This window comes from Rhinichthys klamathensis, unplaced genomic scaffold, assembly GCF_029890125.1.
Source record: "Rhinichthys klamathensis goyatoka isolate OS25496 unplaced genomic scaffold, OSU_Roscu_1.1 h1tg000405l_1, whole genome shotgun sequence".
In the NCBI taxonomy this organism is placed as follows: Eukaryota; Metazoa; Chordata; class Actinopteri; order Cypriniformes; family Leuciscidae; genus Rhinichthys; species Rhinichthys klamathensis.
In genome coordinates this window covers 77,501-100,073 of record NW_026606906.1, presented here as the reverse complement: position 1 = coordinate 100,073, position 22,573 = coordinate 77,501, and the positions used below count along the sequence as shown (strand labels likewise).

The window sequence follows — 22,573 nt, the reverse complement described above, 5'->3', positions numbered from 1 at the left end:
CATTAGATTAAAGTCAAGACAAATTAATTTCTATAGCGTTTTTTACAACACGGTTTCACAAAGCTATTTTAGACCGGTCTATATAGCGTTAGACAAGTCTAAAAATTGCTTATAGACTAGTCTAATGGAAGTTAGGGTTAGGGTTAGGGTTACAAAAATAAAGACTGACTTAATTTAGACCAAAAAAAATTAGACACCTTTCCCCCAGGGCTAACTTAGGTCTATTGGTGTGTTCACACCGAACGCGAATAGAGCGTCAAATACGCGTCTATCGCGTCTAGTTAGACGCTTGAACATTCGCTCGAGTTCAACATTTTCAACTTGCGCGGAAGACATTCGCGGCAAACGCGTCGCCCAATTCGCGTCATTCGCAACGCCCGGCGCGAATGATGCGTCTATTCGCGTCTTTGCATTGACTTTGTATGTAATCTACTCGTGCAAACAATTAAATTCGCGTTCGGTGTGAACACACCATAAGACTCTGTCACCTTGGCAACCAGCAGTAACAATCAGTTACATTACAAACAGCCGAAAGAAAACATAGGTGACTGTCCACCATATACAGTATATTCATCACCATTTCAGTGTCTTTAAGTTTCTCTTGAGGTCCTCCTCCCGTTTTTGGATATTTCCTCTTAAATATTTCTTTTTTGGCATCTTGTAACCATGTTTTTGTATCTTTTCTGTACGTCTTTAACGCTGTTAACTGTCGTAGCAATCTTTGTCCAAATTAAACATTTCTTCTTGTTACTACATTCTCCGCTAAATTTCCCAAGTAAAATGTCCTTGTAACTGTTGTACTCCTCAACAAACACATATTTTCCACTGGGGTAAACTGCACTGAGCGGTTGAATGCGCTTACTCGATCCGCCATGTTTTTTGTTTTGAAAAGTGTCTTATTTTACCCAGAATGCATTGCAGTGTAGTCCTACTTGAGATAGTCAGAGTCTTAAGTGCTTTGTGCAACGGTCTGATTTAGATGTCTATCTGAAGTCTGACTATCTACTATATCTAAGCCATAGTCAAAGTCTATCTTTGTGAAATCGGCCCCTGGACTCCCAGTCTAAGACCAGCCTGACCATCTGAAGAAGTTGCCAAAAATCCCTCTAAAACCAGCCTGCTAATGACCAGACTGGAAGACCAGCTTAGGCTGCTTTTAGCTGTTTATTTCCCAGCAGGGTTAATAATAAAAATAACGATAATATAACACAACAATGGTGCCCATTAAGTTCCATAAATATGTGTGTTTGTATCTCATACCAGGCTGACGAATGCTGAAAGGGTCATGCCTATCCTCACGACAACCTTTTCCTCTGGGCTCCTTGCAGGCCGGACTTTAACGTTGTATGAAGAAAACAGTTTCTTCATCAGCTTACCTTCCGTTTCTGATGCACCTAGGAGAGATGATGTCTTTCAGGTAAATAGAGCAGTACAACTCTCTTCTGCCCTTTGACACTGCGAGCCTTAGCGATCAATTCCGGTTTATTGCTCAGATCCAGATTTGTCTGTACAGCTGTTCACATTGTTGTTTTAAATGTGGCCAAAGTCAGATTCCAGAGCGAAGAGATCTTTTTTTTTTAGTGTGATCTGCCGTGGAAGCAAGTCAACTTATGCACAGGCAAATCAAAGACAAGGAAACGAAATAAGAGAGCAGAGTTTTTAAACATTTATGATTATGAGCCATCATGTGTTGCTTGTGTATAGAGCGATAATGTCTTGATAAGGTCGGGTATGTAAAATCTTTGAAGATGATAATTGTGACGAATGTCGATCTATAGTGACGTAAAAGTCGCTTGAATTTGACTGTTCACACTGCGGTCGCATTGCTAAACATCTGAGCTGTATCGGATTTAGTACCACATATGGAAGTGGCCCAAATCAGAATGGAAAAGATCAGATTCAATGTGTTTTTTTCGGTTCACACTCGTGACAAAAACAGATCGTAGTCACATATGAGCAAATAAATCGGATTTGGGCAACAATTACCAGCAATCTGAACCTAGCCTGAGGGTACGGCGTTTACACGACAACTATATGCTTAAAATGGTAAGTTTTCCGTACAGACGCACAGATCTTCATTCAAATGGATCCGCGAAAAATGACCAAAAACGCTGTATTCTGCTGCCAGGCCGTTAGATGGCGATGAAGCACTATAGATTAAACATGTAATAGAGAGCCTAAGTCCCTCCCCTCCGCTTCCGGCTCATGGGACCTTATTTCGGAAAAAATATGTATGGTAGTCAATGGCGAGAGACAACTTATCTTTTTATTTCGTCTGAACTGTGCCCTGAATTACACATATGATGTTTGTCAATTTAAAAGATAATTATGAAAGTCAAGAAAGTCGCAGTTTGTCATGAAACGGAAGAGTAACATTTAGTTTTATGTGAAAATCGCTCGATGAACTACATCTCCCGGGAAGCGAAACAACGAGCGAGATCCGCTGCTCGTGTGTGTGCAGTCTGGTACAAAACACTCAGGCGTGACGGCGAAACATTACGATTATAACGTAAGACTATAGAAACAATGACAGACGTTAGCTTCAGTAAAGTTAGCTCCAGTAGATTTAGCTTCATTCATTGAGAGAAAATGTGCGCCTTTTGGGTTTGTAGTCTTTAAGTATTTTCGCAGTCTTAAACCTCAACAGTTCTACATCAAACTACGACTTTCTTGACTTTAAAATGTATCTTTTAAATTGACAAACATCATATGTGTAATTCAGGGCACAATTCAAACGAGATCAAAATATTTGTTGTCTCTCGCCATTGACTACCATACAATATTTTTCCGAAATAAGGTCCCATGGTGGTCGACCGGAAGGGGAGGGACTTAGGCTCTCTATAGTGCATGACGTCATCGTTTTCACAGATTCACGTTTTTATCGTTTACACAGAGACCGTTTTCAAAAACTTGCACTTTGAAACCGTTTTCAAAAGAGTTTTCAGCTACCCAAAATGCGGTTGTTGTGTAAATGAACGGCCAAAACGCATAAGTTTTACGTTTATAATTGAAAACGGTGTTGTATAAGTCTTTAAAGAATCTTAAGTATTAAAAGTCTTGCCGGTTGACAAAAATATGTCTTGTGCATAAGGCAGTTTACTGCCTAATCTTTGAGTAAAGCAAAGTGAGTGTAATGATGGATGGATGGATTTGAGCTCTGAACAAAGGCGAACAGATAAGAGACTCACGAATAGCCTTGGTTTTCAGAGCCGCATCACACAGTTTTGAGGGTGACTGTTTACTCCACCGCCCCGGCCATCTGAGGTTTTTATGCATCATGTCTGCTGTTTTTTCCCCTCAGCTTTCGAAGGTTGGGCGCATTTATAAGTAGGCCTTCTAGGGCCGCCACATTCATCAAGTGTCGCCAGCTCGAGCCCCCCAGAATACGAACTGACAGTAACAAACGACACGCGTCACCTTCATTACCAACGGCTGCTGCTCGGAGCATATGCACACACATTCACATGATTTTGACTGACTTTTTCTGCGAGTAATAACTTCAAGTGGCTTTTATTGAGAAAGGAAACCCCAACGCTGTACTGAAACTGCATGGAAATGAGAAATCTTTTTTTTCTTCTTCTTGTGTGAGCCTTTATATTGTGAAATAAACGAGGCCTTGCTGAGAATATGCCATCTGCTGCCCAGCAGTCCCATTGAAAGCTTCCCTACAATAATTACCACAATTAACCTCTCCGAAAGACCTTTAAATCAACTTTTAATTTAAAGAGTTCCTGGTGATATAGTCTCTGACTCGAGGTTAATTTACAGTTTTCCCAGGAGTATTCATAAAACTGGTAATCTTGAACAAATGTCCCTTTTATTTATTTTAATCACTATTTTCACAAGTGGTAAATTCTCCTAACTGACTCTCATGCTTTCTGATGTATATGTTTTCTTTCACACAATCATTCTGCTTCAAAACACACAATTATTGTGACATGCCATTGTGAACATTTGGTTTAAGCACAAAAACATCAATTTATGGATCTTAATGACCAGTCAACCCAATAGTAAACAACGCGAGATACACGTTTCATATCACCCTTAGAGTGTTTCTGAATGAAAAATACTACAGAATTGTAGTAGGCTACAGACATCGTATAAGAAATGCACTTTATGTTATCAAATGAACATGAGACCACCATGAGGTTTTGTGCCAATTCTGAAAGCAGAATTGTTAAAGGCGTAATAATTGTACAGTATAATGCTATTATGGTTCGCTATAGACTGCAGACATATTGCATTCCTGACAAATGACTGACGTGATACTGCAGTTGACCTTTTCACACTGGGCTGTTATATTAATCTGTCATATAATAGTAAGACGTCATTTATTTATATATTATGGTATATTGTACTCTTTGACCAAATCAGAAATCATAGCTATATGACATAGTAGTAGGCTACATCAAATGATGTGTTAAATAACCAATAAGATAATTCGGATTAAACTGTACAGTTAATGAGAACAGGTCAAATGACAGGCTTTATCTCATAATTGGATTGTGAGATTTGAGGTAGTTAAAAACATGTAGGTTAATGTTTGAAATGACTAAAATTATGTGGAAAACGGTACCAAACCGATTTAAAATGTGGAAAAAAAGAAGAAGAAAAAGAATAATTTTAATGATCTTTTTCAAACCCCTCTGGTGTTTTAGGACCTCAGAACTTCGATTTACTATGATGTTACTGTTTAAGTTTACTGGGCATTTACACGTGTGAAAACACAACGCACACACTCAGTTTGGAAACTTCAACTCAACTTACCTGCCATTGCGCTCAGGCCACAGAGGCAGCAGGAGACAATAAACCAGTCCTGGGCCTTCATGGCGATCCACCAAATGAAACCACAGGGATATCTTCATAGAAAGTCAACGTGAGGGTCCATTCGTGTTTTTGCAACAAGTCAGACCGCTGTCACTGTGCTCGGGTTACAGGCGCGCGGCCGTGTCTATGCGCGCGCTCAAGAAGGATCGAGCTCACGCGCCCACACCAAACGTCAGCTAAGAAAATAGTATTTCAGAGAACTTATTTTTGTAACTTAATATTTTTTTTTAATCATCATTTCATATTTCTGTTTTCTGCACGGCGTTAGCTACTTCTGCAATTAAGATTTCTGTAAATGTAAATGCATTTTTATCAATGCCTCGTCGTCGATAGCGATCTGTGTAAAAAATAGCCACTTAAAATGTTGATAAGCTGCGCTGTCTTTGCAATGTAAAGATGACAAAAGTTAGGCCTGCATTCACAAAAGGTACTATTTTTCTAATTCAAATCCATATTCACAGACTGAAAGAGCACATGCATGGTTTAACTCCATGTATTTGACATTAAAAATCATGAACATTTCAAATTATTTCGAGGCAGAGCACTCATATAAGTTACCTTACATTGAGGTAGTCACTGAGTCTTCCCCCAAATGTGCTCTTTAAATAAGGCAAACTGATGTGTTTGAATCCACGCCAGAATATTTATTCAGTTCCGGGGTGCTTTTGGCTCGAGACGAGGTGTAGCATTAATGTGCTGTACTTTTATGTAATTCATCAGAGCTGTTAAAAAGAATTATGCAGCTTTATCCCACCAATTAGATTAAAGGATGAGATTTATTCCGCTGCTCTCGAGTGTTGACACTTTGATGGGCCTTTTGAAATTAGAGGTCAGGGGATTGCTGAAGTTTTTCCTCCGCAGTTAGCAGGATAACAGATGGAAACCTGCTTTCTGCGTGGGAACAAAGCGAAAGACACTTGGAAACACATGCCACCCGTCTCCCGTTCATCCTCACTTCCCGTCGAGCCGTAATGGCGCCGTCCCACCATATTCACTGTTTGGTCCTCGGCCAATTTAATCATTATAGAAGTCAACTTAACAACCCATAACTAATGCTGACTCGCCTGTATAATTCTATTGAGATGACAAACGCTGGCACTTACCTGAGCGCCAATTAATACGCCTTACTTTAAACGAGGGCATTGAATTATACGTACATCTGAATGGCTGTTGTCACAGAGCGTTTACACAGTCACAAGCAGAGAATAAAACAAATGACACTTTGGTTTTACAATCATACAAATATATTAGTTTTATTCAATAATGTTTAATAATACGTCTCCCATAGACTTATAGAAATAGATATAGATTCTATTGCAAATACGGGGCTGAGAGTTTATGCATGAATAGAGTATTAAGAGTAACAGTGAGTTAAATACTAAAACAGGAATCATCTTTTTTTTCTCTCATTTTAATTGTTAATGTGTCCAGTAAATATTGGTACATGCATGACTGTATTGGGTTGTTCCTTCCAATATTGCAAAATACCGTAGATGTGCCGTTTCCGTCCAAGTGGTCCAGTTGCACGAAGCCAAAGTTCGAGCGAGTCTGTCCGGGTGGTTATAAAAATTAAAAATAGTGTCATCGTGGCTTTGACTGGAAGACCTTTGCTTTGTCTTGGTTTGGAAGACGAGAGAAAACGAATATGGTTTATTTTCCTTTCTTTTTGGAAGACTTCCTTACAATAACTTGGATAATCCATGCAGAACATACAAAATGTATGGGATTCCTTCTCAATAAAGCAGACTCTCATTGTCCATAAGCACATCTCCGACTTGAACTGATATGAGGTGGGCGTTTTAATATGCACACACTTCAACGGTGACGGCAACAAACCAGCAGTCAGTCTTGATGCAGAAGATCCCAAACAGTGTCCATTTAGGGTGTAAGATCATGACCTCTGTTGACCTTTAGAGCAGGGATCGACACTCAACACACAGACCGAGAGTTCGGGCCCATCGCCATTGGTCACCAATTGTCTTTTTCATCTTCCCAAAGTGAGCTTAAATGGGACTGTTTGCATCACAAGGTTGAATGGCAACGCTGAATCCACACGGTTTCACTGATTTATACCAAGTAAACACAAATAAAACTGAACACGACCTTTCGTTTTCAGGGACACAGAAACTGAAGGAACAAACAGACAGTAAAAACACTGACATATTGGTTCATGATTCATATGTTTTCAAAGTGTCACATGTTCAGGACCACAAACAGATGGAAGCGACTGGGACTTAAAAAAATAACTCATAATATATATATATGTAATATTATAAAACTATAATAAAATATTTATAATGATTTGCTTGAAATATTACATATTCAATTCAAAATAATAAGTTATAATACCCATTTTATAAAAATAAAAGTTGAACTGCTTTTCATCCTGTGAGATGCGGGAGCCGAGGTCCGAGTGATTCTGTCGAGTTTTATAGATTAGACAGTAAAAACTGTTACATTGGTGTTCATATTTCATATTTTGAAAGCATCTAAAGAGAGATTGAACAATTCCATTCAAACATTGGCCGTTCAAAAGAATGACTGATAATAATCATTTTTATAATTATATTCAAATACTTAATATTCCATTCAAAATAGGTAATAATAGTATTTTTAACAAAAAAAAAAAACACAAAACAAAACTAGTTGTGACTGTATTTCACGTAAAATTGAGCCAGGGGAGACACGTCCAAACATCGTCTCTTTCCAGCCACATAAACAGCAGTTAAGCCCTAAACTAAAGGTTACCTCCAAGGGACCGTGGGAGAACTCTGTGATTAAACTAAAGCTGGGATGGAGCTGAAGAACTCAGATCTCTAAAGGTCACTCTCGCAACACACATCTGCCGAGAGACTAACACCCCACTGCTGTGTATGCAATGCAGATGTGCAGAGTTTAAAATGCAGCAGAGTTTCTCTCTCTCTCTCGTGGTCACACACACACACACAGAGGCAATGACATTCAGCTGAGGAGGGGAAGCGTGGTACATTTGCACAGCGCTGTTGTGAGGGCTAAGAGATGTATCCTGGGGGACGAGACTTTGGTCGAAACATGGGAGGAGGGTTGAGTTTTTGTCTTTTCTGCTGCATTGCAGATGCTGGGTTGGGGCTACTCCTCAAAGTCACGCACACATGAACACACACGCAAAGCAATTACAGACACTGACGATCAGTAAATACAGGGGCTCTGCAGCTCAACAATTCTCTCATGTAAAATAATCGTATCACGCCACTGATTTTGAAAATATATATTCAGAATCCACATAACGCAAGAAGAAAATCACATGAAACTAATATGTATGCACTTCTCATGTCTGGAAAATGATGTAGTTTACTTTAACTCTTTAACTGCTGTTGGTAATGATGATAAACTAATGTCTGATTGTCTATTAAGAGCCCAGACTATATCATGTATGACATAAACCACATCAATCTGGAGAAAAAAAAAGTAAATGTACTGCATTTTAAAACCCAAAGGATTCTTGCAAACAATATGTGAAACAAAATCCAACCAAAACATATGCCCATTAAAACATTATCTGAGGAAAATAAAACACGCAACTAACAGCAAACAATGCAAACTTGGATGTTTTGTAGATTCTATCTAAAAATGGACACAAACACATATAAAAAATAATGCATATTATCAGCACACACACACACACACACAAATGATAGTGGCTTTGTTCACACTGCACACAAATCTGATTTGGTTTTCAAATCTGATGACTTTGTAAATGACGCAATCCGGTCCGTCTGTTCAGGTAATGTAGTGGATATCCGGTGTATTCATATTGGTGGTTTGGTTATAGTGATGATGTGAAGTGTCAGCATGATGCCAAGAGACTTCACAACAACCGAGACGCTGTCATTGAGAAAGGAGGATGGAAATTTAGCGGTGTTGTAAGCATTCATGCATAGTGTCAAAGATGCTGACTTGTTCAATATTCTCCACCAGTGATGGGGAAAGTTACTTTTAAAAGTAATGTCACAATTTTCCGTCACTCCCTTAAAAAGTAACTAAATAAATTACTTTTTCTCACCTGGGTTTGCTTGGTTTTTTTGCTAAACGTAAAGGCCTTTTCACACCAAAAGTGAACAAATTCACGTCTTTCATCTGCTCTGGATCGCAGAAGAATAGGACACAGGAGAAGAAAGTTTATCTAAAGCAATGTTTTCTTATTAGTATGGCTGACTTGGATCATTGAATGTCAGCAGCAAAGATGTTGGTTAATAAAGTGAGATTAAATACATAAAGTACATTTGTTTTATTTAACATTTAATCATGGCAGGTTTTCGTAATATTCTGAGTTTGCATTTCACTGTTTTTATTCATTTTCAGGAATACTGAAACTGTTTTGTGCAAGTGAGATATATATATGCGTGTTCGCATTAGTCTACACAGTAACCATCATGTTCACACACAACGCCTCTACACTTACTCCTGGTTTCTCAACATGGAGACAGAAGAGCTGTCAGTCAATAACATGGAAAAAAAGTAACTCAGATATTTTGATGTACATTTAAAAGTAATGCATTACCTTGCTAGTTACTTGGCAAAGTCATCTGATGGCATAACTTGTGTATAACTAGATAGAGAATATCAGACAGTTAGAACAAATTAGAGAAAAAGAGTCTAAATACAGAGCTCCAGATCATTTTGAGCACTTTGTATGACGTTACACACATACTGAATCCCGATTAAAGGTACAATATGTAAGAATTTTGTAATAAAATATCCAAAAATCACTTGCACAGTGTGATATATTTCCTGCAGTTGTGTACTTACAATATCCCAAAAGTCTCCAAAGATTTTGTATTTCAGAGAAATTCCAATTTTAAATAAGTGGCTGTCCCGGAAAAAGATGTCGCCTGTCAATGACGCAATATCCGCACTATCCTCGGTTTCCGTTCATACTGCCATAGCCATGACGTAACCATGGCGACAGACGTGGACAACTGCGTAGTGCGTAACGTTTAGCGGCACGCAGTTCTTGTTTCTTTCAAACATAGACCATGGCAATCAGACTTTGGAACAAACAAGGAGAACTAAAATGAGGATCAATATCAGCGTGGCGTTTTTGAGATGCCGAGAGTTCCACGTCCGCGACTAACTTGGATTCGACAGAGCTTCACGAGTCACGACTTGACAGCTTTATTAGACAGGTGAGCAAATGTACATAAAACAAATCAATGTTACGTTAGCTCAACATGATGAAATGTTAGAATATGGTCAGTATGTTATTCTAATGTTGATCTAGCTCACTGCTAGTTTCGTATAGCAAACGAACTAACACGTAGAATAACATTATAACTTTCAACACACATTTAAATGCCGTTTAGTGTGATAGTGTAACGTTAGACCAAGTGAAGCAGCGCTGCGTTACCTCACAAGTTTAATTCGTCTAATAAACTGACCTGTGTGAGTAATCCAGCACTTGCGGGTAGTTCGGTAGAATTAAATGTCCTTGTTCCTTTATATCCGTCTCTTTAGCAATCGTGACCTGCTTCATACCACTGTAATGTTAAAAACATGAATGTTTGCACTCATCCATAAACATTATTAGATCCATCAGCTTGACAGCAAGTCCCATCATTCAGCTCATCACTGCGTCATAACCTACGCCTTTGTTATTGTTGGAAACTGCGCCCTCTTGTGGCGAAAAACCCTACATATTGTGCCTTTAACAACTACAGCAAAAATGCCGATCTGACTGTTTAGTCAGAGATGACTCAAAAAGATTAAAAATCGGATTTATTTCAAACCACTTGATTTGTTTATGTTTTTGCTATTTTGCAAAAAAAGAAAAGAAAAAAATCCGATTTTTTGCAGTCCGTCTGAACAAAAAACCAATAGGTCTGATTTGATATAACCTGGAGAGAAAATAACATCTGTTTTTAAAGCATTTATCGACAATGAGTCAATAAAAGGGAGTGAACATGGATCATATGGATCAAGCCCATCCTGCAGCACAGAAAAAGGCAATCAGTGAAAAGGAAGACAACGTTTTAATTGTGTGTGTGTGTGTGTGTGTGTGTGTGTGTGTAAGGGGGGATCACAGTGTTCATGTCACAATAAATGATTTAATTAAGCACTAAGTAATACTGATGAATGATGCATATAATATAATCATTTGCAGAAAGCTTTGTAATTGCAGATTGTTAATATTATTGCTTGGTAATTAATTTAATGTGTAATATGTGTAACATAAAGACTGAAAGTTGCTAGCTAATATATCAGTGTAGAGTTAACACAGCAAGATCAGTCTGTTAAGAGCTGGTTACAATTACACAGACTAACCCAACCAATAACCCAACATCATAATGACTTTATAACCCTGTGTCCCAGTGCTGTATCTTTCTAAGACACTCATGCAAATTACAATGAATGAACTGATAGATTTAACTTAAATTAAATACCTTAAATGCAAACATATGCACAACATTGATGGGCAAAACACACACACACACTGACAACATGACCAGGACATTCAAAGAAAGAAGAAACATAAAAAGACAGAAATATGATGTGCAAAAATGTCAGTTTAGTAAATGTATAAAATTGAAGTTTACAAGGTCATCTCTATCTATATGTACACACGTACAGTGTTTTAATGGCTTGGCTGTTCTGAAAAGCATTAGCCCTTAGCTTTCATCTTCTGGCCTCTGTGTTTATGGCTGAAAAATAGCAGGGAAATTGAGAGAGAAGCACTTAGCTGTGCACAGAGAGTGGTTTCATTAAAATAATTGTTAAATCACCCGATCTGGCCCTTATGTGCACGCCAAATATATCAAAGCGAAAAAAAGTACTAATGTTCTTTTTCTTTCCTTTTCTTTTCTCTAACATTATGTTGTATTCACAATCAGCTCAAAGTGACCCAAAGCAGATGTTATAATGGTCATTTAAGTGGCGGTTATGGCATTTCATCTTCTTTTGTACTCAAGTATTGGATTAGAAAGCCCTTACAAACACAAGAGCCTTTTGCATTCAGTCAGGTTACAAGTCAGCGCAAGCCCCACCGTGACATCTCAAAGTTTGAAAGAAGAGTGGGGAGTGGAGAAGTGAGACATTTGAAAGTAACTATCAATTTCATGGTGTAATTGTGATTAAACTGAATGAATGCACCATGCTAATCAAAGCACAGACATTGACTTTGTCATTTATTCAACCTTTGCTGTCTGGCCTGTTTCAGTGTTGCATCCAGCTGTTATAATGATGTGCTTTGGTCAACTTTTCCTTCGATTGTGATTACAACAACACATGGACCTGCGAAACCTTACATAAATAGCCCTTCAGATATCACTGAACCTTAAACCGTGGCAGCTGAATGAGCTGTGGACAATGCAAGACTTAAAGAATAACTTTGCCCATTTTCAACCCGCTTTTTATCGTTACAATGTCGGTATGTAAAAGAACAATGTTTACTTGTTCTCCATGTTACCTGGACCGAAAAATTGGCCAAGGACACTGTTCGTAGTCATATAGTTTGAAATGTTGACTTCAAACATGGAGGTTTTTTCAGATTTTCTGTCGCTTTCTCCGTATTTACGATTCTTTGCAGGCTTTAGCCACTACCTACAACGGTCTGGATCCTTCACTGGAAAACGAAAGTAACTCGCTTCCGATAAACGTTGACTCTTTGAACTCTTGCACCCGCGATCAACACAAGTCGACACCTCTTTTGGTGCTTTCAAGTCATGTTGGAAAGATCACAGAATGCGCATGAACGGCAACACAAAGTCATAAAAACCAGTGGGAAGCTCAGGATTTTCTTTGAGTCACGATCTGTACGAGTTCTGGCATTTCAGTGAGAAACATGGCGGAATACAACAATATTTATAGGTATTTAGCAAGCGGTGACATTGTCAGGCTTTTTTATTTTTACAAGAAAATTATCTACCTCCCTGCACAAAATTTGATCGCGTTGTAATACAACCATATGATGGAGTTTACAGTGGCTTCCTACATGAATTAAAAACATAAAAAAGCAAGACACACCTGATAAACATTCTTTGGTCTTCATTTTCTAGAAGTAAAGTTAAAAACCTTGCTGTATTTTTGTGTAGTTCATTAAAGGGTTAGTTCACCCCAAAATGAAAACTCTGTCAGTAATTACTCGCCCTCATGTTGTTCTAACCCCGTAAGACTTTCGTTCATCTTCGGAACACAAATTAAGATATTTTTTATTAAATCTGAGAGCTGGATCACTCCTCTATAGGCTTCTTAAGGGATCGAAACTGGCCGGCCCAAAAGTTATGAAAGACATCGTTAAAACAGTCCGAGTGACTACAGTGGCTCAACCTTAAGTTTATCAAGCGACGAGAATACTTTTTGTGCGCAAAAAACAAACAAAAATAACGACTTTATTCAACTATTCATTTCCTTCTCTGTGGGCCGTGAGATTTCACGTATGAAACTGCGCAGCGCTTCTGGTTGTACATCACAACACAGAAGCTTTGCGCAATATCACTACGTAAACTCACTCGAGGCCCACAGAGAAGGACATGAATAGTTGAATAAAGGCCTGTTCACACCGGGACGAATTTCGTGCGTGATATTCGCCGACGTTTAGCGCCTCGTGACTAAACAAAGGGCGCCAATGTGAGTGTGCACACCGACACGAAATACGCCACGCGTAAAAGCGTCATTTTTTAAAAAGCGCCTCGGGTTCGTTTTTTTGGTTTGACGCGCCGCGTCAAAAACTATCCGACCAATGAGATTGGTGCTTTTGCTCACGTGTCTGGAGCTTCTGAAGTTACAGTAAAACACAACTTGGGGGCGCTCAAACACAAAACGGTCTTGCCGAGCACACATACGTAACGGCGAAGAAGATATACGCCAAGTAGCGTCTACACTGCCGGGAAGAAATAATACAAGGAAGATGCAAGGCAAGATGAATGTAGAGCCGCTGGTCTCGTTGGTGTCGGAACATAAAGAACTATATGACAAACGCGACAGCGACTACAAAATAGGACTATTTCTGTTTTACATTAAGCGCCATCTAATGTCAGGGAATGAACTTGCATGTTCACTCGGCTCATCGTCAGCGAAAATCGCTTGGGTGTGAACACAAAAAACGTGTTGAAAAACGCTGACGAATAACGCACGCCGATATTCGTCCCGGTGTGTACGGGGCTTCAAGTCGTTCTTTTTGTTTGTGCACAAAAAGTATTCTCGTCGCTTGATAAACTTAAGGTTGAGCCACTGTAGTCCCTCTGACAATTTTAACAATGTCTTAAATAACTTTTGGGCCGGCCAGTTTCGATCCCTTAAAGGTTGTATCAGCGATTTCAGGCCCAAACATAAATGATCACATTCATCTAATCTTTCCTAACGATCCGCTAGCTGCCCGCCCCATAAGCAGGCTGTCAAAAAACACGTCTCTGTAGGCAGTCTAGGCTCTGAGATCTGCACACAAAAACAAATGGGTACAACCACCACTCAAAACCAAAATAAACAGAGTTCCAACCAATCACCGACAGGGGCGGGTTTTGTTTGTTTTTGCGCTCGTTCACGGCGCCTGCATGCCAAGTCAGAGCTGAAGAAGAAGCCAGCGCGTCTATCAACGGACCAGATACAGTGAACATGGAAGAGGCAATCCCCAAGAAGAGGAGGAGGATTAGGGCGAGGGAAAACCGTCGTTATTCGTTAAAGAAACAAATAATAATTGGGAAGGCTTTTGAACGGTGGAGAGAGCTTAAAGATTTGAAAAGTTTTCTGTCTCCTGCACTGTTTCTTCTGGACAGGTGAGTAGCTTCTAGTGCTGACTTTTTCAGATGTGAACTGTGTGTGAAAATATCCTTCTTTAGGAGTGAAGCTCGACTAAACTTGGATAGCTCTAGCGAATATCAGATTGTACGAAACGGGAGGGAGGGCCGAGCTAACTTGGTTTGTTTGGGATCTCGCTTCAAACACAAACAGAAGTGACGTCACCCACAATCGCTGATACAACCTTAAGAAGCCTATGGAGGAGTGATCCAGCTCTCAGATTTAATCGAAAATACCTTAATTTGTGTTCTGAAGATGAACGAAAGTCTTACGGGGTTGGAACAACATGAGGGTGAATAATTACTGACAGAATTTTCATTTTGGGGTGAACTATCCCTTTAAGAGAAGGTACACCACCATCTTGGTCCGACGAAAGTGACTTGAAAGCACCTGCCGTAAACACGACTTCCCAACTCGTAAATACCAACTTCCCAAGATGACTTGAATGCAGCAAAAGTTTGCTAAGAAGTATTTCCTACTAAAGCAAAGCTGTATTTGGCTCTGTTGGATGGCAACATGCCCAGTGCATTATGGGTAAGTTTTCCTACCTATTTAGCATATTTTCTCTAGTCAGCTAGCACAGATTTATCTGTACGGACCTTTCTACTGTATAGGCAGCCGGATGTTATCGAAAGCACATTTTGCCAGCGGTAAAGTTTCCCTTTAAGAAAAGCTGGAGTCTGCGGTGAGCAATGTTGCTTGCAAAACTACAAACAAATTATAGTGTATGAAGAAAAATCAAGATGCCTTATAGTCTTATTGATGTGTACCTAGAAGCAATAAGATGCAGAATATTTGAAAAACAATCAGCTTGAGACGTTAAGCGCAAACACACACTTCTAGAACGGGGATTGTGCGTTACCTGCGGGTGCTGTGAACTGTAATCTGGGAAAGATTGACATCCTGATCTAAATGTTGAAGAATTTTGCACCAGATGTCAAAAATTTCTATAGTTTTTTCCACTTTGGTCTTAGTAACTTTGTTTCTCCCAATAATGCATTGCTGCAGGGGACTGAACCTATAATTATCGCAGATATGATTTCCTCAACACCAGGTGCAAGTTATGAGAAATTATTCAGCTCAGCAAGAAGAACATTTTGATTTTTGCACTTTGTTTAAGCTCTGCACTTGATACCACAGTGATGATATAACCAGCAAGGAAACGTGCTCTAATATAACTAACCACAAAACATTACACTACAAAAAAACCAGCTAAAATACACAAGTTCTTTCTGTAATGGACCCTAATAATTATGTATTTAAATAGGGAACATTTTCTACATCCAAAATTATATTATAGCTACATTATATACACAACCGTTTAAAAGTAAACAACTCCGTCACAAAAACAAATATATATTATAAATAAACTATTCTTTCAAACTTTCTCTTCATCATAAAATCCTGAAAATCATATTTTCCTCAAAAATTTGATTTGATTTGATAATATGATTTCTGAAGGATCATGTGACACTGAAGCCTGGAGTAATGATGCTTTGATCACAGGAATACATTACATTTTAAAATATATTACAATGGAAAACAGTTATTTTGAATTGTAATAACATTTCACAATATTACTGTTTTTCCATATTTAATCAAATAAATTTGGACTTTTTTCAAAAACATTTAAAAAAAAGCTTACCAACCCTAAACTTTTGCACGGTCATGTATTATGAAATCATATTTCTATAATGTAGGTGATATGCATGAAAACACAATCAGGACTATTATTGCAAAGGAAGAAGTGCAATGTGTCACCAGGTTCCCTAATAGCACTCAACACACATTTTCATTTACATACTGATATTATTAACAACTGGAGGTCAGACGTTACAGCTCTGTTTGTGCAAGGATGGTTCCCTAGAGCTCCTCCGGGTCCAACGGTGTTATCAGAAGAAAATAAAGCAGAATTGGACATTTTTCAGCACTTGTGTTGTTTCATTTGGCTGGGTGAAGTGCCTTTGCTCTCAGGCAAATGTAATAGAATAAAACTGAATGTAGGGACATGAACTTTGGGAAACTTGCAGTCTCAGTAGTCAGCACATCTACTTTGAAAAACCCTGCTCGAAAGCAACACGCGTGCTAAGAAGGGAGGAGAACGAGTGCAGCTGTACCAATATTGCTCTCTGGGCATATTGCAATGAGGAAAACAACGACTTATCATAACAAAATAAACAATAATGCCACCCTATTCCCTCTGATATGAGTCATCTTACAAAAAATATTGCATTACTGTTCACACACACACACACACACACACGTCCACCCTCCACACACTCATCAGCGCAGGAGCTAGTGAACATCATCATCCTAAGAGGAGGAGAACTTTTATTTATTTAGTTATTTGGTTTGTGTGTGTGTGTGTGTGTGTGTGTGTGTGGCGGCATCCTTAATGTTCCCCTGGAGAGTGTGCGGGGCTTTTCCTGTGTTGTGAAGTGGAAAATGGCCTCTGTGTCTCAAGCTAATCAAAGTGCAGAAGAGGTAGAGAAGGGAGAGGAGATTACAAACAAGGCTTAGAGATGGCGGGGGAATCTCTGTAAAAAAAAAGAAGAAAACCAGATTTGGAGGATCTATAAATGCCTGAACAAAGGAAAAGAAAGGGTTTAAATGTAAAGCACGAATCGCTTCACAAAGAGGAAGTGTTTCTTCTTGAAATACTAAAAAAGGAGAGGAAGACGAAGATCCTTTCTTTCAGGTGTTGCTGTTGTTACAAAAGCGGCACTGCCACACTCTGACTGACCCCAGACCATTACGGTTATTATTGCTCAGTATTCCCTTGGTCGGGGAAGCGGGAGAGACCAAAAAGGAAGTGCGGTGGGCATTAGACCTATCGGCAAGGGTCTTTTGGGCCCTGATGCATTGTTGGAAATGTCAACGTTCTGAGGATTGGTGGAGGGACTACAAAACAATGTTTGTACCAAACCTCCCGTGCCAGTGTTGGCGGATCGTGGCGTGTCCGTGCAAACGAAGCGTTTCTTCTCCTGCCGCTAGGATGCTGTGGGGACGGGAAGCACTTTTTCTTTCTTGCCGTTTTTATGGACGGGCGAGTCTGAGGTTTTGGCTGTTTTCCTAGGCGGGCTTTGCTGAGCAACCTCATGTAGCGACGGCTCCCTGTACATGGCAACTGGAGAGACAGGAGAAAAACAGAGACTCTTAAAGGGACAGTTCACCCTGAAATGAAAAGTCTGTCAACATTTTACCACCGGTAACGTGAGGGTAACGTGAGTTAAAGGGTTAGTTCACCCAAAAATGATGTCATTAATGACTCGCCCTCATGTCGTCCCAAGCCCGTAAGACCTCCGTTCATCTTCGGGACACAGTTTAAGATATTTTAGATTAAGTCCGAGAGCTTTCTGTCCCTCCATTGAAATGTCCTTTCTGGACAAGGACAGTATACCGTACATACATTTCCAATGGAGGGACAGAAAGCTCTCGGACTAAATCTAAAATATCTTAAACTGTGTCCCGAAGATGAACGGAGGTCTTACGGGCTTGGGACGACATGAGGGAGAGTCATTAATGACATCATTTTCATTTTTGGGTGAACTAACCCTTTAAGTAATCAGATTACTTTTTTCAAGTAACAAGTGAAATAACACATTTTTTAAATAAGTAACGGAAGTTACTTTGTTTTTGACAGCTCTCCTGTCCTCGTGTTGAGAGAAATCATGAGTAAGTGTAGAGGCGTTGTGTGTGAACACATGATGGTTACTGTAGAATAATGTGAGCATCTCACTGGTCCAAAAATACAAAACTTGCACAAAAACAGTATTTCTCAAAATGATTAAAAATACGTTAAATGTAAGCCTACTTTATGTATTTTATCTCACTTTGCAATGTCTTTGCTGCTGACCTTCGATGATCCAATTCATACGGAGCCGCTAAAGGGACATGGTGCTGGAAAAAATATGAGATAGGACGGGAGGGAAAACATATATTTCAACGCAAAGTTTTGTGTTCTCCTGAGAAACTTTGCGTTCGCTTGCAAAACTTTCTTCAGGGAACGGAAAGGATTTACGAGCAAAATCCTAGTTTGTCGGGGAACGCAAAACTTTTGCGAGAGAATGCAAAATCATTGAAATATAGTTTTCCCCTTTTTCCCATCACCATGTCCCTTTAGGAACTAAATTCAACCACTCTAAAAAATGCTGGGTTGTTTTAACCCAAATTTGGGTCAAATATGAACAAACCCAATTGTTGGGTTAAAAATATCATTTAAAAATGTAACCCAACGACTGGGTTAGTCCATATTTGACCCAAATTAGGGTTAAAACAACCCTGCATTTTTTAAAGTGTACCAATAAGCAAAAATAACTTTAGATAAACATCAAATTTGTGTTTAATTTTTTATTGAAATATAGTTTTTCCCTTTTTCCCATCACCATGTCCCTTTAGGAACTAAATTCAACCACTCTAAAAAATGCTGGGTTGTTTTAACCCAAATTTGGGTCAAATATGAACAAACCCAATTGTTGGGTTAAAAATATCATTTAAAAATGTAACCCAACGACTGGGTTTGTCCATGTTTGACCCAAATTAGGGGTAAAACAACCCTGCATTTTTTAGAGTGGCAAAAATGACTTTAGATAAACATCAAATTTGTGTTTAATTTTTTTGTTTTTATTGCTGAAGTAAGAGGCTGCACCCGAAATCACATACTTCCCTCCTATATAGTAGGCGATAAACAGTATGTATCAAGAGCAGTGTGTCCGAACTCACAGTACTCGTAAATGAATAGGCAAAACGTCCCAGGATGACCAACTACTTCCGGTGAGATTCTGAAGTGTGCATTTGATGGGCACTTTACTGTCCCATGAGGCCACGGGAGAGGGTTTGTGAAGTGACACAACTGACGCTGGTAGATCACATGACAATGACAACATGGCAAATGTAGTACGTCCAGATTACATTCATACTATATAGAGCGTACTTTTTTTTTAGCGGTTGTAACTTACCAGTAATGACTTATTTTAAATAAGCACCTACTCAAGAGAGTATGCGATTTCGGATGCAGCCATTGTGTCCAAAATGGCAGCACAGCTGAAAGGTTTGTTTGAGCTGCACTCTTTACAGTACAACAACATAACAGATTACTTTCCATTCAAAAAAATGACCTTAGTAACATAATTAGTTCAGAGTTTAACGATAAGGGGCCATCGTAAATGTTGCTGGCAGTTGACGCTCTCACTGTCACTTAGATCTAGCCGTTTTTAAGGCCTCGTTGTATGCAATAACACTTTCCTTCCACGAAATACGAAATAGCTCTAGTTTTGTTTTCTTTGTTTTGGTCGTTATACCACGGTGTCTGACTATTTCCCTTAACCTTCTTTAAGTGCAAAGGAGCAACCGTGCACATTACAATTTTATCATTTGCATACGTTTTTTAAGCCTTGCCAATTTAAATATTCAAGTGCAAGAAGACGCGAAAGAGAAGTTTTGTGTGCGCACACACACCCGAAAATTGAGCTCTCTTTCACGTCTGCTTGCACTTGAACGGACATATCCACACAAAAGTTTGCAAAAGTGCTGGTCTCGGCGAGTATCCTTGTAAAAATAATCTGTTATGTCTTAAGTGAACATAAACAGTTGAGAAAGAAAACACATGTTTATCAGTATACTGGATCCATGCAGCTCTTAAAGTGACAGCGGCCTAATAAATCTGCTGCTGTCTTTGTTTAAATGATTATCAAACAATCGGACTGAATAACTCTTGTAACTTTAACAAGGATTCATCTATATTTAATTTATACAGACTATGCAGTGCTATTTTACATTTGATTATTCATTTTCTCTACCTGAACATTACTGTTAGACTGTTAACATGAAAAGCAGTGATTATTTGATTTATATGTTTGTTCTATTGTATTTGTGCTATTGCTCGTAATTTGATTATTTGTTCTTATTTTATTACCAACAATTGACTTGTCGTTGACAATATTTGAAATTTATATGAGTTAGGCTAGTAGTTTTTGGTGTCACAATAACTAGGCCTGTTTTATTTGTTTTATTTATGTATTACTTTTTTGTGGTGGGCAAAATTTTGGCATGGCAAGTAACGTAAAAAGCACTGCATTTAATTTGCAAATCATCATATTATACTGATTTCTGAAGGATCATGTGACACTGAAGACTGGAGTAATGATGCTGAAAATACAGCTTTGATCACAGGAATAAATTATATTTAAAAAAATATTAAAATAGAAAAATTTAGATTGTAATAATATTTCACACTATTTTCACAATGCTTTTACTGTATTTTTTTTTTCATCAAATAAATGCAGCTTTATTGAGAATAAAAAAAAAATAAAAAAATCGTACTGACCCAAAACTTTTAAATGGTATCAACAAATGACAAATAATCTAATATGATAAACAGAGACGTACCCTCTATGAGCTTGGGCAGGAAGTGAGCCGCTCCTTTGGTCTTTTTGACCCGATTTCCTTTCATGACCTGTCCGTCCCGGTTAATGCCAATGTACCAGGCCCGACCCGACTGCGTTTGGCGGTACAAGATCGAGGAGTATGTCACATAATAGTTCTCAAATACACACTCCTTAAACTTACACTCAGGCGTGAAATGTTCCTGTAACAGAGATACACAGATAGTGAGTTAACCAGAATGACAGACTGTATATAGTATATAGCATATATATTGAGTTCAGCCGGGACGGGAGGAAAACGGGCCTTGCATTTCACTGTGACAGAACTGTGAAAGCATTAGTGTCCAGAGGAACCGTAAATCAGGAAAGCGAAACCCCCCACACACTTTATTATTACACATTTATCGACCACATGTGTTCTGTTCAGCGTAATCCCAAACTCACCCAAATTCCCAGACTCTCTTCATCCCGGCTGGAGATAGCAGCCTGTCAGTAAGCAAAGACCAACATCTCTCTCTCTCTCTCTCTCTCTCTCTCTCTCTCTCTCTCTCTCTCTCTCTCTCTCTCTCTCTCTCTCTCTCTCTCTCTCTCTCTCTCTCTCTCTCTCTCTCTCTCTCTCTCTCTCTCTCTCTCTCTCTCTCTCTCTCTCTCTCTCTCTCTCTCTCTCTCTCTCTACCACCCTGTCATTTCGTAACCTTGTCAGGGAACAAACCAATTTCCAGGATTGATTGGGATCCTTGGTGTGACTGGTGAGCAGAGCAGCTGAATAAGGGGTTTACTCCTCTTCCTCTCTCTCGTGCTCTATGTTTTTGTTTTGAAACACTCCCCTCTGTCACCAAAGTATAATCGAGCCTTCTTCATAAAATATATTCATAATTGCATATCTGTAATTAAATTGTGGCCATTCAGGCTTTTGATCTTCATCATGGTTTTGATAGTCTTAAAGTGTGCTATCAAAGAAATGCTTGTTATGAATAATAATTATTATTATTATGAAATATGAATATGAAGTATTTTAAGCACAATAAGTTTAAAATAATGTAAAATATATTTTTTAACATTCATCAAGGCTTGAACTGCAAACCCCATTCAGAGTAAAGAGCTCAAAGTTAAAGTCTATGGGAACTTTAATTATTTAATCACCAAATTTAATTGAACTGGCGCTTTCAGCTGAAGATGATTGAGTCTGAAGGCATTAGTGTGCCGAGGAACAGTAAAGGAGGAAGACGAAACCCCACACACTTTCTTATTACGCATTTATTGACCACATGTGTTCTGTTCAGGTGCACATACAGTAATCTTTGCCACAATCCACAACACTGCACCTAACAGAAGATATATATACATTTTTTAAATATTTAGACCCTTCTATTGATATCAGGACAGGTTGATATCAATATGCCGATTGATATCAGGCTGAGAAGAGAGTTTCAACCAGGATAACAACCAGTATTTATGTAAACCATTGCATAGCCTATCTTTAAGGGGTCCCAGTTCTCCTCCATAAAGGAGAGGAGCGTTCGGTTGACCTCTGATGTTTTTGACCTCCCGCCTGCAGTTCTCTCGTTCGCCAGCAGGTGTCAGAGCAGCACATG

The 22,573-nt window shown here is 38.9% G+C and overlaps 2 protein-coding genes across 2 annotated transcripts in view; both read right to left on the bottom strand.

Annotated features, from left to right (window-relative positions):
• chrnb1 (cholinergic receptor, nicotinic, beta 1 (muscle)) overlaps window positions 1-4,941 on the bottom strand; it is a 37,620-nt gene extending 32,679 nt beyond the window's left edge. The window contains exons 1-2 of the mRNA XM_056234770.1: window positions 4,768-4,941; window positions 1,261-1,394 (exon numbers count right to left, since the gene is read on the bottom strand). Coding sequence (XP_056090745.1) covers window positions 1,261-1,394; window positions 4,768-4,828 — 195 coding nt within the window. The 5' untranslated portion in view covers window positions 4,829-4,941. The remainder of the gene's footprint in view (window positions 1-1,260; window positions 1,395-4,767) is intronic.
• Window positions 4,942-17,339: 12,398 nt separating this feature from the next.
• Window positions 17,340-22,573, bottom strand: part of fgf11a (fibroblast growth factor 11a) — a 45,901-nt gene continuing 40,667 nt past the window's right edge. Inside the window, exons 3-4 of the mRNA XM_056234748.1 lie at window positions 20,983-21,181; window positions 17,340-17,722 (exon numbers count right to left, since the gene is read on the bottom strand). Coding sequence (XP_056090723.1) covers window positions 17,586-17,722; window positions 20,983-21,181 — 336 coding nt within the window. The 3' untranslated portion in view covers window positions 17,340-17,585. The remainder of the gene's footprint in view (window positions 17,723-20,982; window positions 21,182-22,573) is intronic.